Source organism: Rattus norvegicus, chromosome 15 (assembly GCF_036323735.1).
Source record: "Rattus norvegicus strain BN/NHsdMcwi chromosome 15, GRCr8, whole genome shotgun sequence".
In the NCBI taxonomy this organism is placed as follows: Eukaryota; Metazoa; Chordata; class Mammalia; order Rodentia; family Muridae; genus Rattus; species Rattus norvegicus.
Genome location: NC_086033.1, coordinates 39,179,171 through 39,195,174, shown reverse-complemented (window position 1 = coordinate 39,195,174; position 16,004 = coordinate 39,179,171). Strand labels below are relative to the sequence as shown.

Sequence of the window (16,004 nt, the reverse complement as noted above, 5' to 3'; positions counted from 1 at the left end):
GAACAACCTGGCGTCTGCTCTTCCTGGCTGCACTTGTATCAATTACTCTAATCAAACCCATGTGCCTTTACCCCCCCTCCCCCATCTCCCACCCAGCCCGAGTCTGGTGGTTTGACTATGCTTAGCCTAGGGACTGGCACTATTAGGAGGTGTGGCTGGAGAAAGTGTGTCACTGTGGGTGTGGGCTTTAATACCCTCGACCTAGCTGCCCCAAAGCCAGTCTTCTCCTAGCTGCCTTTAGATGAAGATGTAGAACTCTCAGCTCCTCCTGTACTGTGCCTGCCTGGTTGCTGCCATGCTCCCACCCTGATGCTAATAGACTGAACCTCTGAACCTGTGAGCCGGCCCCAGTTACATGTCATCCTTTTAAGAGTTGCCTTGGTCACGGTGTCTTTTCACAGCAGTGAAACCTTAAGATACTGTCACAGCAGGAATGGCTGCCATGAAGCAAAAAATGTGACCCCCACATCACAGCCTCAGTCTAATCACGAACAGGCCATCAATATTTACTCAAATTCAGTGATGCGCAGAGTCCCCAAGTGGTCCAGAGCTAACCAATTCCCTGGTGGTCAGGATCCTGTGCTGTGAGATGTGTTACCAAGGCCAATGCAGAGTGTGGCTGATAAAATGTGTGCCTTGCTCCCATCACTTCAGTTTATAGTCTAGTGCCCTTTCTCTCCCGAGTCCCATCCAGAGTCTGGATGTACTGGTCTTGTCTCTGCAGCCTCCTCTGTCCCTCCTTGTCCAAACCTTAACAGCTTTGCTGAGTGCTGCTCAGACAAGAGGTAAAATAACTTCACCGCTTCCATTATCTGGTCTACTGATGGCTGAATTGAGGACGTGATTTGAGGACAGAAGATCATGGGGGCAGCACACCTCTCCACACAGGGACAGAGGAGCCTTACAACTTGTCACTGCCAGTCATTCCTCACCAGATGGGTGAGAGGCCAAGCTTGTAAGAAAGGGTCCACCTGTTTATCTTCCACACAAACCAAAGCTAGGGGAGGGGTAGATGGAATTTACTGAGAGAAAAGCTACATACTGGATGAGAATCCCTCTCCAGGGGAAATCTATCTGCTTCATCCACTCACTGCTTTCAATGTCTGTGTCAGTGTGTGGCACGAGCCACAAGTGAGTTTTCTGGAGATGGCCCACTGTTTCGTATGGCTGCTGTGGGTGAGCTCTGTGAGACAAGGACCACAGAGACTTCCTCCCAGGATTGCTTCTCCCTGCTGATCTGCCTTTCCTGCCACTATTACATAGCCTAATGATTCCTGGGCATCAGCCCACCCTAAAGGGCAGATCTGCAGGTCAACATAAAGATGCACTTACGTATAATAATGCTATTTAGGTGAATTAATGACTTTATAGAATTTCTGATTGGATTCAAACAATTTTAGGAAGAAAGTTTAAGGAGATAGTTTTAGTTGTTTTGCCAGAAAGATGTAAAAAAGTTAGAGTCAAGAATAGAATGTGTCTCTTCCTCATACAATAGTTAGTAAAGGCTGCATTATAAGGATACAGTGAGCTTTCATAAATTACACTAAGAAGAGAAATAGACTTGGGACAGATTTGTAATCAAGGAAAAACATTCATTCTAGGTCAGGTCCAAGGATTGAACCACAGGAGTGCACTATGATAAAGCAAGGCCATGTGAAGCTGTTACTTTGAACTTATAATGAACTTATAGAATGAAACACTGCTTTGAACATATATGTGTATGTGTGTGTGAATATATATATATATAAAATATGTATGTTGGGTTGGGCCCTCCAAGTGTGTGTGAGTGTGAATGTGTGTGACTTTCTATCTGTTTCTTTCTCACCAGCCAGGCCCTGCCAATCCCATATAATTAAATTTTGCTCTCATCAGCACGGTCAGTATTGGCCATCTGCTATGAGCAGTGGCCCCAACTGCTGGTGCCACACCTTGCTACCTTCCACGGTTTACCTGGATGTTGAGCTGGCTTTTGACTCGTGTGGACATACAGATCCATATTTTAGATTTCCTCTCAGCATGGTGCTACTGATCCTGGCTTTGGCCACTTGGAGCTCTGTCAGCATATCCACTGCTAGTGACACACTTGTCACTCCTGAGTGTGTGTGCCTTTGGTCACCCTCATTTTGTGGCAACAAAAGATGTTCCTGGACCATTTCCAAAGTCTTCCCTGCTCTGGGCCTGTAATTGGCTAGCCATTTCCCTCAAGGGTCCTGGTTCCATTTCAAGGAGGATGGGGTAAATCCATGTCTGCATGGATGTTGTAAATCTGTGTCTGGTTGAATAGTTGAACCCAAGTCTGGGTAGATGGGGCAACCTCATGTCTGGGTGAACGATGTGACTCTATGTTTAGGTGGATGATGTTACCCAGTGTCTGGGTGCTGGGAGTCTTTCATGCCTGGTCCTAAGAAGGCTTTTAAGGAAGAGCAGATATCTGAATTGATTGCTTTTATTAATCTCCTTGGTATGACCTTTGGGAGCATAAGCCATAATCCTTTGGTTTGTTTTTGTGAACATAAATAATATCTAAAGAGCTAGAAGAGATGATTCAGAATAATTATGGCCAGGTGAACGCATTTAGCCCCATAAAGATTTGCAGAAATGCTAAGTAGTAAATGATTTTAATCAGCTTAAGGTCAGGCCTTGAGGGCTTTCTAGACCTTTTCTGTGAGTCACTTAGGAAGGGAGTTCCAGTTTCCTGAGAATTGATTCTTTTATCTCCTATTTTCCTCTTATCTGATCTCTAGAACTGTCAGTTATCACTCTGCAAACTGCTCCTGGCCATGGAGACATCAAAATAGAGCTGAGCTTGTCTGCAGAAGGGGCTGTGGTTAGAGCGCAGGTTTGCAGGGATCCAGGGCTTTGGCCCAAGTTCTCCTACTGGAGTAGCTGTGATTACTCACTGCTGCTCTGCGTGGTGAGGAAGTGGGAGGCTTTGCCACAGAGCAGAAGGTACTCAGATGAGGCCAGCAGAGCGAGGGCCAGATGGCACTCTGAATGGCAGCGGGAATGCTTGGGTTGCAACACAGACAGACAAAAGAGGTTTGGGGAATCAGGAGCCCTCAAGGCTCATGTCATACCCTGTGATCTGCAGATCAATCTTGGTCAGAATTCCTGCCAGCCAGGCAGCAGTGCAAGGGTGTGGACCTTCCTTGGCTACATTTATTTATAGAAACAAAGACCCTTGCTACAGGGAACTAAGGGAGGTGACACAGCAAAAAGCTCCTAGCATGATGACTTTTTAGTAACGAGTAAGAACTATGGAAAGTGAAGTAGTTTAAACCCAAAACTCAGCAAGGCCATGGAGAGCACAGCATGGGGCAGGAATGGCTTGCATGAGGGCTCCTCTGTGCCCATACACTGCGGGGACACTCACTACCACTCTTCTGCTGGGAAACAGTTGGGTTTCCCAGGAAGGAAAGAATATCCCTGGCCAGATACTCACCAGGTCAGGATGCTCTATCTTTTTAAAAAACTATACACATTCTAAAATAGTAAAAAAAAAAAAAAGTGGACTTTGGTTTACACTCAGCACAGCACAACTTAAGCAAACACTCCAGTAAGGATCTTAGAGACTGTCATTATGAAAGAACATATTGTATCTTCATGTTTCATTTCAGGCAAAAGTACTCAGAAATGTAACACTTAGTGTAAGCCCAGAAACTCAGCAAGGGGTAGGAGCACAGGAAAATCCTCATTCACACCACATAGGGAGGGCGTGGCCTCACCTAGAACCTCAACCAGAAAGAGGGTTTCAGTCAGGCTTTGCCACACCATGTTCAGTTGGGCTTTGTCACTAAATAAGGTGCTTATAACAGGTTTCCTTATATGATCTATGGATGCATTTAAAAAATCCACAACGCTCAAGTGTCTAGGGAACTCTGACTCATTACCACATGCACATCTACCATGAACACCCCTCCACAAGACAGTAGAAGGGAAGGTGTTTTCAAGCCAAAGTTAATCTTATCTTGGTGAGGGAGTCTGATCTTGCCAAGAAACAGTGGCAGATCTAGAAGCTAAACATCCGGTTCTCTCCTGCCACACTTTTTTTTTTTTTTTTTTTTTTTTTCCTGGAGCTGGGGACCGAACCCAGGGCCTTGCGCTTGCTAGGCAAGCGCTCTACCACTGAGCTAAATCCCCAACCCCACACTTTCTTCTCCAGTAGGAGAACGCTGTTTTCAGCATGGTGCATCATCAAGGAAGAAGGCCCAGTCTCAGAGCTGTGGCTCCTGTGAGAACCACTGGATGATGTGCAGTTAAATACATAACATATCCATGAAAATAGAACTTTCCATAGGCAAGTAAAGCCAAGTAGATCAAATACGCTTTGGGGGTAAGGTGGCCCCCAACCTTCTTACAGCTGGAAGGCTCAAGTCCTGAGGGTAAACGAGACACATGAACAGGCTCGACTAGTGATTACCCTTAGTGCAGCTGCAGCAGAGGCAGAACACACATGAACACACACATGAACACACACACACACCACACACACACATACACACACCACACACATATACATACACACCACACACACACACACACACACATATATACACATACCACACACACACACACACACACACACACACACACACACACACACACACACACACCACACCACACCAACACATAACCCCAGGGTTTGTCCCTGAGGTTGCTTCTATGGCCAAGACCTTCTGGAGTCTGGAGACCACCAGCTGCTCCTGCTACTTCTGATGGTGACTGCTCTCTGCTGGAACCCAGAAACTCCACCCCAACCCCATATCTATCCCAAAGAGCTTTTGAGTTTTAAAACTTATCAGAGCTGATCTTGGGTAGCATAACCCTGCTACTGAGAGTTCAAACCAGTTTCATTTAAACCCCACCTGTCATCTGCTTTACACTGTCTTGTCTGTCAATCCCGAACTGATATTAAAGCACCTCCCACTTGAACGCTGATGCTTTACCCTTTGCCCAGGAGGGTGTGACAAGGGCTGGGTGGGAGAAAGAAGATGGCCTCCACCAAGTGCTTCGCTTGTATATCACAAAGCTCAGCAACTCTACCAGTTAAGCCCAGGAGTGCCCCAAAGTCAATGACATCCTGGCTTCAGGTGCAGGCTAGGAGCATAAAAGAAAGAGAGAAACCATTGTGGATCTTGACTCAAAAATCCAACTCCTGGGGTTGGGGATTTAGCTCAGTGGTAGAGCGCTTGCCTAGGAAGCGCAAGGCCCTGGGTTCGATCCCCAGCTCCGGAAAAAAAGAACCAAAAAAAAAAAAAAAATCCAACTCCTGAGTGACAACAGATGTTGTGACCTCTGCAGACCACACATTCATGCAGTAAATCTTATGACTCAATAGTAATATCTGGAGGAAAAACATGAAGAGAAACACTGCACAAGCAGAGATAGTCTACTGGCCGCTCTAACTGGAATCTCAACATTGTACTGTGGACTTTTTTCTCTCAATAAAATAGGAATTCGAGTATAAAAAATAATGATTTTTAGATTTCAGATAAAGCACAGAATTTGTACAAGGAGGATTATGGTTGAGGCAGAGAGAAAAATCAGAGCAGTCAAGAGAAACATGAACAGAGGAAGTTTTGACTTCTGCTGAACAGCGTGGAAATTACTATTCATATGAGGACAGCATTTAGAGCCCAGAGAAACACAGACATCACAAGAACACAATCTAGCACCATGAGCAAGCAGCTTCTCCACTGAACTAGGCTGTCTGCAGGACGACATGCTACCAGCACGTAACCTATTTTAATATCAGAGCCAATCAGTTTCCCTCCTGCAGGCTGTTTCTCGGGCTCCTGAAAAGCTTGGTCTGTGATGAAGCCCCAGGTTTGAATTCTGACTGTCCATTTCGCTGCTCCTGATAGGGGGAGGGACTTGGCCTCCTCCATCATCTATAAAATGCAGTTAATAACAGTTCCTGCCTCAAAAGATTACTTAGGAGGTCAAATTTACTACCGTGTGAGAACCCTTTAAAGCAGTTCTAGCTAGACATGCATGCCTACAGTACCAGCTATTCAGAAAGCTGAAGGAGGGGGCTGCTTTGGTTTAAAGGACATAGGCCAGTCAGGGCAACATAGACAGACCCTATTGAGAGGTAAAAGTCACAAAGAAACAATTCCAGATGTAGCAAAGATCAAGAAGGGCCAAGGGGGAGCAAGGAGGACACTGAGGCAAGATTAGCATATGTTCTTCATGAAAAGCAGGCAATCTGGAGTTGTTCACTGATGCACAATACCATAATGTCATCGGGCAGCAAGCAAAGGGAGCCTAGAAGAGTACCTCAACTATCTGACCAAGCCAGACAGGCTGATGAAATAAATGCCAACTCTCAGGAGCAGGGTCTGTCTTAGCACCTGTCACTCTGCCCTGGAGCTTACAAGCAGGCCTGGCACTCATTACTACTCACAGGACTGATAAACACAGGAAGGAAGAATCAAAGACAAGGATCTGGCCTTACGTTCAACAGAAAGAGGAGAGAAGACAGTTTAGAACAGGTGCTACCTACCTGTCCCCACCCAATTGTCACAATGAAACAGTACATCCCCAATACTGGGGATGATTTCCTAGGGCAATTTCATTTAACAGTCAAAAGGCTTAGCTAGCTGTAATTATAAATATCAACATCTTGAGAGTACCTATTAAGAAGCACATCTTCCTATAAATATTTGTAGAACATCCCATGAAAACTCATGACAGTCACTTCCGTCTACAATTAAATGTCCATAAAGTAACATTTGTCGGGCTGGAGAGATAGCACAGTGGTTAAGAGCATTGACAGCTCTTCCTGAGGTCCTGAGTTCAATTCCCAGCAACCACATGGTGGCTCACAGCCATCTGTAATGGGATCTGATGCCCTCTTCTGGTGTGCCTGAAGAGAGTGACATTGTGCTTACATATGTAAAATAAATAAATCTTTAAAAAAATTAAGATTTGTCAATAATATAGGAAAACAAAAAATGTTGATACTATAAAAAGATACTTTAATTAGGTTCTACTTATTCAACAGACCAAATCTTTAACCTTAGGCTTTGAATTTCTCAGAACAACAACAATAACAAAAAGAGAATAAATGTATGAATTTTTTAGGCTAAAACAATAGCAGAAAACCCCAAATAAAAACGCACCTTCTCCTGTGACCTGTTTAGAGCTTAGAGACATTTCCTGGGACTTCTGGTAAGCTACTCTCTGTTAGAGTGTTACCAACATTCTGAAAGCTAGCACCAAATTGCATAACCTATTCAGATTAAAAGCAAACCCTCAGGACCCGAAGGAGTGGTAGCACGGGCTGTACTTTACCTTGAATCATGAGCATAGGTTCCTTGCCCCCACCGTGGGCTAACATCTCTCTGCGGTAGCGCTCCCCGGCGGCCCTGGAGAAGAGACTCTGTTACCCACACTGCTCACACAGTCTGTGTGGCTCCATCTATAGGTCTTAAACTCTGGGGACAGCTTATACTAAAAAATGAGGTATTTAATGTTTTTATATTTTATATAAAACACAGTACTTTTAACACAACCAACTACATACCTTAATGAGATTAGGCACTGTCGTTGGTGTGATGCCAGCAACTGAACCCAGGGCTTTAAGCATACTGGGGTGAGTGTTCTACCACTGAGCTACACGCCCAGCCCTGAACTAATACATTTTGATATGATTTTCATTCTACTAACTCTTGACTACATTTTGGTTTATGTAACAGGTAATTCTGTCTCTAACGGGACTTGTGTGTGTGTGTGTGTGTGTGTGTGTGTGTGTGTGTCTATTTATAAAGTACATGTGCAAGGTAGATGTGCAAGTATGTGTGTGTGCATGTGGAGGTCAGAGGTCAGCATCAGGTAACTTCCTCAACTGCTCTTCTGCTTATTTTTGAGTTTCTCACTGACTCCAGTGCTCCCAACTCAGCTATGCTGTGTGGCTAGTGAACTCTAGGGAGGTGCCCATGAACACCTTCCTGGTGCTGCGACTGCAGGCCTACGACACGGCATCTGGCTTTTCACCCGGGTGCTGAGAACCCAGACCTCCAGATAGCCGTTAATGTATAATATTATAAGATAAAGTAAGTAGTACATATAAAATAAATTATATTGTTTTTCTTTGAGACAAGGTTTCTCTGTGTAGCCCTGTCTGTCCTGGAATTCTCTGTGTAGACCCAGCTGGACTCGAACTCAAAAAGATCTGCCTGCCTCTGTCTCCTGAGTGTCATGAACACTAAGGCAGAGAAGGAAACTCACACGGAGGCAGGGCCTTCTCAGAGCAAGGTATAAAGAGGCTTTGGCCAACCTCTGGCCTGGGTGTGGGGAAGAGGAGGTGGTGTCCCTCCTTCTGGCCATGGAAGATAGTGCCCTTCCCCCAAATCAAAGCCCTCCCCTGTCATGCCTCTGTTCTGGAGTCCTGAACGCCAGAGTCTGGCTCTCGGTTAGAAAAATCCTTTAGTGAAGACCTGTAAGCCTAACTCTGGAGCTGAGGAGGAACGGTTGTGAGTTCCAAGGCAGCCTGTACTAAACCAAACACAACAAGAGAAAGAAAAAAGGTCTCTTTGACAGAGCTTAGGAATTTCCTAGTCCAGAGAGCACTTTTACAAGCTAACTTTTACAAGATCATAAAAGTACTGCAGCTACGTGTCTAGGCAAGAATTCACATAGAACCAACATAGGAATATTTGGAGATACGTTTTTATTAGCATGTGGTTTCTAGTAAAGTATGGTTCTTTCAAACAAGATGATATTTTGTCCATTTTATAGAAATCTTCAGTAAAGAGCTACCATCCCTGAAGCTGATTTATTGTAATCAAGTTTGGCTGTAGACCCTTTGGAAATTATTAGTCTGTAAAGCAGACCGAGTGTCTGCAGAATGCAAAGGGCAGGAGACAAAATAAAGTGTGGGTACCAAGCCGTGAAAAACAGTAAAAAGTCCTATGACGTCAGATCCAAGTTGAAAAGATTCTGGACCTGAATGTGATTATTAACTTCTGAGGTTATTTGGATCTGTGAAACCGTAGGAAAGACAGAGAGGTGTAGATCAAGGGTTTGGGGACAAGAGGGTGGTGTGGAGGGCCCACAGGATCCCCTTTTCCATCTGATGTCCCCCAAACTCCCCCAGCTCAGTGTAGGGAAAGCCAGCTCTGCTCAGCTGCTGGAAGGCTACCTGTAACTGAGGGGCTGTAATGCTGTGCCTGTAGCTGAGGGGCTGTGTGTGTTAACAGGTAACACAGCATCTGTAGCTGACGGGCTGTGTGTGTTAACAGGTAACTGCATCTGTAGCTGACAGGCTGTGTGTGTTACAGGTAACTGCATCTGTAGCTGAGGGGCTGTGTGTGTGTTAACAGATAAGCCTGCATCTGTAGCTGACAGGCTGTGTGTGTTAACAGGTAACCCTGCATCTGTAGCTGACAGGCTGTGTGTGTTACAGGTAACCCTGCATCTGTAGCTGACAGGCTGTGTGTGTTAACAGGTAACCCTGCATCTGTAGCTGAGGGGCTGTGTGTGTTACAGGTAACACTGCATCTGTAGCTGACAGGCTGTGTGTGTTACAGGTAACCCTGCATCTGTAGCTGACAGGCTGTGTGTGTTACAGGTAACCCTGCATCTGTAGCTGACAGGCTGTGTGTGTTACAGGTAACCCTGCATCTGTAGCTGACAGGCTGTGTGTGTTACAGGTAACCCTGCATCTGTAGCTGACAGGCTGTGTGTGTTACAGGTAACCCTGCATCTGTAGCTGACAGGCTGTGTGTGTTAACAGGTGACAATGCATCTGTAGTTGAGGGGCTGTGTGTGTGTTAACAGATAAGCCTGCATCTGTAGCTGAGGGGCTGTGTGTGTGTTAACAAGTAACACAGCATCTGTGACTGACAGGCTGTGTGTGTAAACAGGTAACACTGCATCTGTAGCTGAGGGGCTGTGTGTGTTAACAGGTAACTGCATCTGTAGCTGAGGGGCTGTGTGTGTTAACAGGTAACACTGCATCTGTAGCTGACGGGCTGTGTGTGTTAACAGGTAACGCTACAGAGGCGATAACCATCTTCCATCTCCTGGGTACCTCCCTGAGAGGTGTCAGGGATATCTCACTTGGGTGGTGAGGAGATAAAGTGCTCTAAGCGACTATGACATCAGGCTGTAATTACTGGTTTGCTTTCAAAGGAAGCTCTTTCTAAGGAATGCTAAAGCCAGAGCCACAGATCCTCTGGGCTCCTACTGTTACAAGGTCCTGTGAGGACACCAGGAAGAACTCCCAGCTGAGACAAAGCTAAGCTCCTCCATTCTTTGTTACCTGTGGCTAGAAGGCAGGCCACTAGTGCTCACCTGCATGTTCTATGGCTGGGTCTGGCCATGTTCTGCTAAGGGGTGGACTTGATATTCTTCTTCCAAGGGCACCTTTGTTGCTAATCTACTGATATTGTGGCTCCTGAGAGTGGTCCAGAAAGTCATGTCTTGGACATTCTACCAACATGGTCAATGCTGGTCAAAAACCATTGGTCATCCTGATGAAGGACACATGGGGCAAGGCTTCACGGGGCCCAGCAGACGCCAGACAGCAGGGAGTGATGTGGGGTGGCACACTGCAGCCACCTGTGCTGCTCAAGGGGCAGTGCGTGGCTCTCGGGAAAGGATCTAAGTCGAGGCGATCAGGAGGGCAGCCCCCTTCCTCAGGACGCCCATTTTCTGTATGGACAACTTCCCTAGACAAAGAAGGCATCCAAGCAGGAATGAGGGCCATTTCCAGAGACAAACTGGGTGTTAATGGCAATTGACCAATGCCGCTCCAGGCAAGGGAGACAAACAAGCAAGCAAACAGAATAAGGGTGTACTCGGGCTCTGCTACACCTGAGAACACCAGGAAAGTCCCACACAAGACTCCAGAGCTGCACAGTTAGGGAATGGTCATGGTCACACCAGGAGGCAGAAGGGCTCATGGGAGGGAGAGGCCTAGTAAAAGATTGTTTCATAGATTTCCCCATCCCACCTTGTTACCTGTTAAAGGGATCCTGTAGGAAGCACTCCTTCCAGACCATGGATGCCACAGCCCTGGACATGAGGTATGAGTAATACTTGGCGCCATATCCCACCAGGTGGCTGAACCTCAGCTGCCAGGCCTGCCAAAAGAGAAGCCAACGCAGGGCTGAGAACAGCGGTCAAGAGGACACGAGGCCGCAGGTACACAAAGCCCAATGTGTCCATTTAAATCCCACCTCAGAGTCATGTCACTCACAACATCAATACTGTCGTATCTGTAGACTACTGAGGGCTTCACTGTGTCTGAATAAACTGGCATTATATGTCGATACCTCACAATGTGGCTAATTTAGTTCTGTGTGTAGATTTTTGCCTGCATGTACCTGCACCACATTCATGCCTGGTGCCCACAGAGGTGAGAAGAGGATGCTGGATCCTCTGGAACTGGAGTTAGCACCATGTAGGTACTGGGAATCAAACCTGGGTTCTCTGCAAGAGCATGCCTGTCACTGCAGGATGTGCATGGCAGATGGACGGAGGGGAAAAGCCAATGGGAGCAGCAGGAGCAGAAAATGAGGTGCAGGGACAGCCCAGTCACGGGCATCTGAGGGGAGCTCCTGTGGGCATCTACTCTGAGGACAGATGAGAAGCTACCTTAAGAAAGAACAGTGAACCCGCTAGAGACTTCTTTTCCTATCAATACCATGGAAAGCCGCCCACTCTGAGGGCAGGGCAGGGGCAGGCAGAAGCTCCCTGGACAGCATTTCTGACCTTGCCCCAGAGGGCACTTAGGGTTTCCGTTTTCTGACACAATTTTGCTTGTTTGTTTTGAGACAGGGTTTCTCTGTGAATCTGTCCTGGAACTCACTCTCCAGAGCAGCTGGCCTCAAACTCAGAAGATCCTGAGATCAGAAGCCTGCCTCTGCCTCCCCAGCACTAGGTTTAAAGGTGTGCACCACTACCGCCTGGCTTTCTGACACAATTTTACACCTTCTTCAAGTATATATTTTATCTGACCTAAAATACTTTTTAAAAAAGCCTTTTTTTCTTGTAGAATAATTCTTTAACAAGTCTTATATTCCCTGGGAAATAAAGTATAAATAAACTGTAATTCTTGCAACTCTGTAGTGTGCTATGAACTAGGTAAGCAAGTTCTAGTTAATACATAAAGAAACCAAGCTGTCTGAAAGGACAGTCCCTTCATCACAGAGGTATGGCACATCCAGGACACTTGGAACCCCATGTGTAGCTCACAGTTTTAAGGCCAAGGTCACGTACTAGCTATACTCCCACACATCTTTTGAGGTAATGACTCTGCCTGGTGTGGACGAGGTGCTGGCACAGGAAGTATGCAGCTTGGGCCACTGGGCCACCGTGGCAAAGATAGGCAATAATTTTCAATGCCCACTCTCCTTTTCACAAAAGTCTATGATTAGAAACGAGGCAGACACTGTGTGAGAGAAGGTCCTACCTGTGTCTCCCTGGCAGAGTATCTTGTGGAGCCGGCCGTGAGAGCAACACCGACACCAGTAAGGCGCAAAGCCAGTCAGAACAAGATGCCAATGCCTCCAGACCAGCACTCTGCTGTCAGTTACCAGGCCTGCCCTCAACCTAGCACAAGATGCATGTTCCTCAAGGCACAGGTGTAGTCCATGAAGCAAGGCTGCCAGAGGCCTGTGGAAGGCTACACTACTGCGGGGCAAAGCACCAGAAACTCAGCCCCTCAGCCTCTTGCTACCTAAGCCCCTGTGGCGGGGAGGCAGATGAGGTAAACCTGACTACAGGCCTTGTTTAAACAAAGTAGGGTGTGTGAGTGTGTGAGTGTGTGTGTGTGTATGTATGTGTGCGCACGCACACGTGTGTACATGCTTGTACACCTGCATGAAGAGTCCAGAAGTCAACACCAGGCATCTTCTGCTTGCCTGTAGGTTGCTCGCCACCTAGTTGTTGAGTCTCTTGTTACCCTGGAGCTTACCAAGTAGGCTAGACTACTGGATCCTCCTGTCTTTACCTCCACACCACTGGGTAACAGACACATACTGCCAAGCAAGCTTCTCACGTAGGTGTGCATCCACACACTCACAGAGCAAATACTTTACTAACATGCCACCCTCCCAGCCTCCCACAGCGGTGTTTGAAAGAATGCCAAACAGCCCAGGACCACCTGTGGTCAAATTTCAGTACAATTCTGACTAACTACACTTTAGCCCAAAGAGTGGTCCTCTGGAATTCACTTGAAACCTACGCATAGTTCTGCCTAGCCTGCCTTACTTGGGGTAGGGGTGGGGGTGGGGGTTTGCATTCTTTTATGGTGTGCTAGAATCTTACTCTCCAGCTGGGGTTTTCCCCGGAGAGCAATCTGGCCGTGCTGTGATGGGGCTTCTGGCAGACTACGCCTGCTGTTTCAGGGACGATGCTTCATCAGGACATCCATTCCAGCATCTCACAGAGCCAGCGGCACAGCGGCCGAGGGCTTTGTCTTTTGTCTTCCTCGTGACCTACAGAACTAGCTTCACGGTCATGGCTGAGGTGGTGGAGGGGGTGAAGGGCGCAGTACAGACTCTCGCTGAGTACTATTGTTCTAGCTTGCAGAGCAGACATACTTCCACAGCAGCCTGACTGAGCTGAGAAATGTCTAGGTTCCTTCGTTTTAACACACAGGTGAGTCCCTATAAACAGCTCAATCAAAGTGAGAACTTTGAGAACAGGAAAGGCATCAGGTGTGTGGGGTGCAGCCTCACTGCCTCTTGCTCTCTAATTACAGCCTTGAGTTTGGTTCTAAGCCCTGCATTTACCTCAAGGCACAATAGGAAATCATGCCTGCCTATCCCCTTTCATCTGAGGTCCATAAGCTCATGGAAAGACCTGCAATTACACTGCTGTTTGAACACAGTTACCATATTCCCGCTAATACCACCTCATACAAGCTCTTGTTTCCATTTCTCTTTGGACATTATTCTCTCTGGAGTCAGGCTGCAGGGCTCTGGGATGAGGCGTCAGTTCTCCTTTAAGTCTTCCTAAGAGGTGTTTATCAAAGAGCATAGTTCTCGCCTTTACTCGGAGTTTTCAAAACACACAGCATGAGCAGCAGTGCAGAGCCGGCCACACAGGCCTGTGACTGCTCACACTGGCCCAGGCTGACTCTCACTGTTGCTGCAGGGGGGAGGAGGGTGTCAGACAGTCAGGATCCCATCTCTGGTGAAGCAGTGCAGTAAAAGCATGTGACCCTGCAATCTGCCAGAGAGCTCAGAGTGGAAGCTGCAGGGCTCTCACTGTCCTTGGTGGCTCCACGGCTCTCTAGGGACGCAGGGCAGCACGGTTATTTGCTACTGTCCCCTTTGAACTTGGATGAGGGACTTGTGCATTCAGCACCCCCTAACCATGGGTTAGTGTTGACTAATGGAACTTGTCATTTCTCTTAAATTTCCTATCAAACATGGCACACAGCATTTCATTTCCAGTGACATGCATGAATGTGTTATCTAAAATCCACTAGGAGGCAGCCAGCCTATCACTGAAGCATCGCAGACTGCAGGAGAGCATGGGGTTCTTTGCCTCTGGTGGGTGAACACTTGCTGCGTCTAGGTCAGGACTCAGACAACTCTGCAGGAACACTGACAGGAGCTTGAAGGTGGTTGGCCAGACATCATGGGCTTCTGGAGCGACAGTCTGACCCAGGTCAGAATTATCAACTACCTACTGCAGACAAGAGGATGCCACGGCACAAAACAAAATTGGATCTTAGGCTATTTGGTGTCTTGAAACTACTTCTCTGACTATATTATTTGATAGACGTAAGACTCTTTTTTCCTTTTTTCTTCACTTTGTTTTATTGAGAGAGGCTCTTATAATAATAGCACAGGGTGGTTTGGAACTCCTGACAAGAAAGATCCTGTCTCAAAAAATTAGAAAATTAAAAATAAGATTAGGGCTGGCAGGATGGCTTAGTGAGTAAAGGCATTTGGTATCAAGTCTGACAACCTGATTTTCAATCTATGGGACCTTGTGGTACAAAGAACCGACTCCTGCAAGTTGTCCTCTGACCTCTATATGTGTGCTGTGACATACAAGTGCCTACACACACACACACACACACACACACACACACACATACACACACACAGAGTGTATCTCACACTGCAGTATGATTCAGTGAGTAAATAAAACAGTCGCCCTGGGCACAATCACAGATGCTTGGTTCTATCTATCCTGCCTCCCTTGCAGATGTGACAGCATCACACTGTCTCATGGGGGCTCTCCTGTGGTTTTCAGGAAAAAAAAAGTAGGAAGTTCACTTGGCACTGCCACCTGCAAGCCTGCTGCAGGCAGACAGCACAGACATTTCTTAGTGTCCTGCGACTGGAGGTTTCTGTGGTAAGTATCCATCCAGAGGATGCCGCACACCACAAAGATCAGACACAAATACCTGCTCTTCATGCGCTTTCACATGCATCAGCCATCCTGTCTCCCACCTTCCACGACCACCAAAGCTGCAAGGATCTCAGGAAATAAGTAACGTAATTTACTGCACACACACCCCAAAGCCCGCCTCTGATTCCTGAAGTGACAAATCAGAGTGGAGACAATGCCACTGTATGTTTACTGACCTCACACATCAGCCTAAGGTACACACACATGTGGTTCTGAAAGACGAAGGACAGTCACACCGGCCTCATCTGAATCCTGAGGCTCAAAGTCTCCATCTTATCTTTACTTCCCCACATTTACCTCCCAACCTTCTTCACCTCAGCTTTAAATGCTGCTCACAGTCCCCAGCTGGGGAGCTCACAGCTTTCTAGAATTCCTTTGTAATTATCCTAGAGAAAGTGCCTCTAATTCATCTCAACGTAAACATCCATTACACACAGCTTATGAGGACCAAGCTGGCCACATGAAGCATGGTTCTCTGAGAACTGAGTTTGCTGGATGTAAAGCCACCCTCAGCCCTGGAATCGTATAGTTCTGCCACCCACCTGTCATCCCGAGAAGGCATTCCAGAAGTTTATTAACTGTGCGCTCTCAAGTATCGCCCAGGGCAGCGACAGCCTGTCATC

At 46.9% G+C, this 16,004-nt stretch overlaps 1 protein-coding gene across 3 annotated transcripts in view; it reads right to left on the bottom strand.

Moving 5' to 3' along the window:
* The window catches only part of Mipep (mitochondrial intermediate peptidase), a 125,615-nt gene that overhangs the window by 32,741 nt on the left and 76,870 nt on the right, over nucleotides 1–16,004 (bottom strand). For all 3 annotated transcript variants that reach the window (XM_039093685.2, XM_008770779.4, NM_031052.2), the window contains 2 exons: nucleotides 10,969–11,090; nucleotides 7,297–7,370 (listed from right to left, as the gene is read on the bottom strand). In XM_039093685.2, the coding sequence (XP_038949613.1) occupies nucleotides 7,297–7,370; nucleotides 10,969–11,090 (196 nt within the window). The remainder of the gene's footprint in view (nucleotides 1–7,296; nucleotides 7,371–10,968; nucleotides 11,091–16,004) is intronic.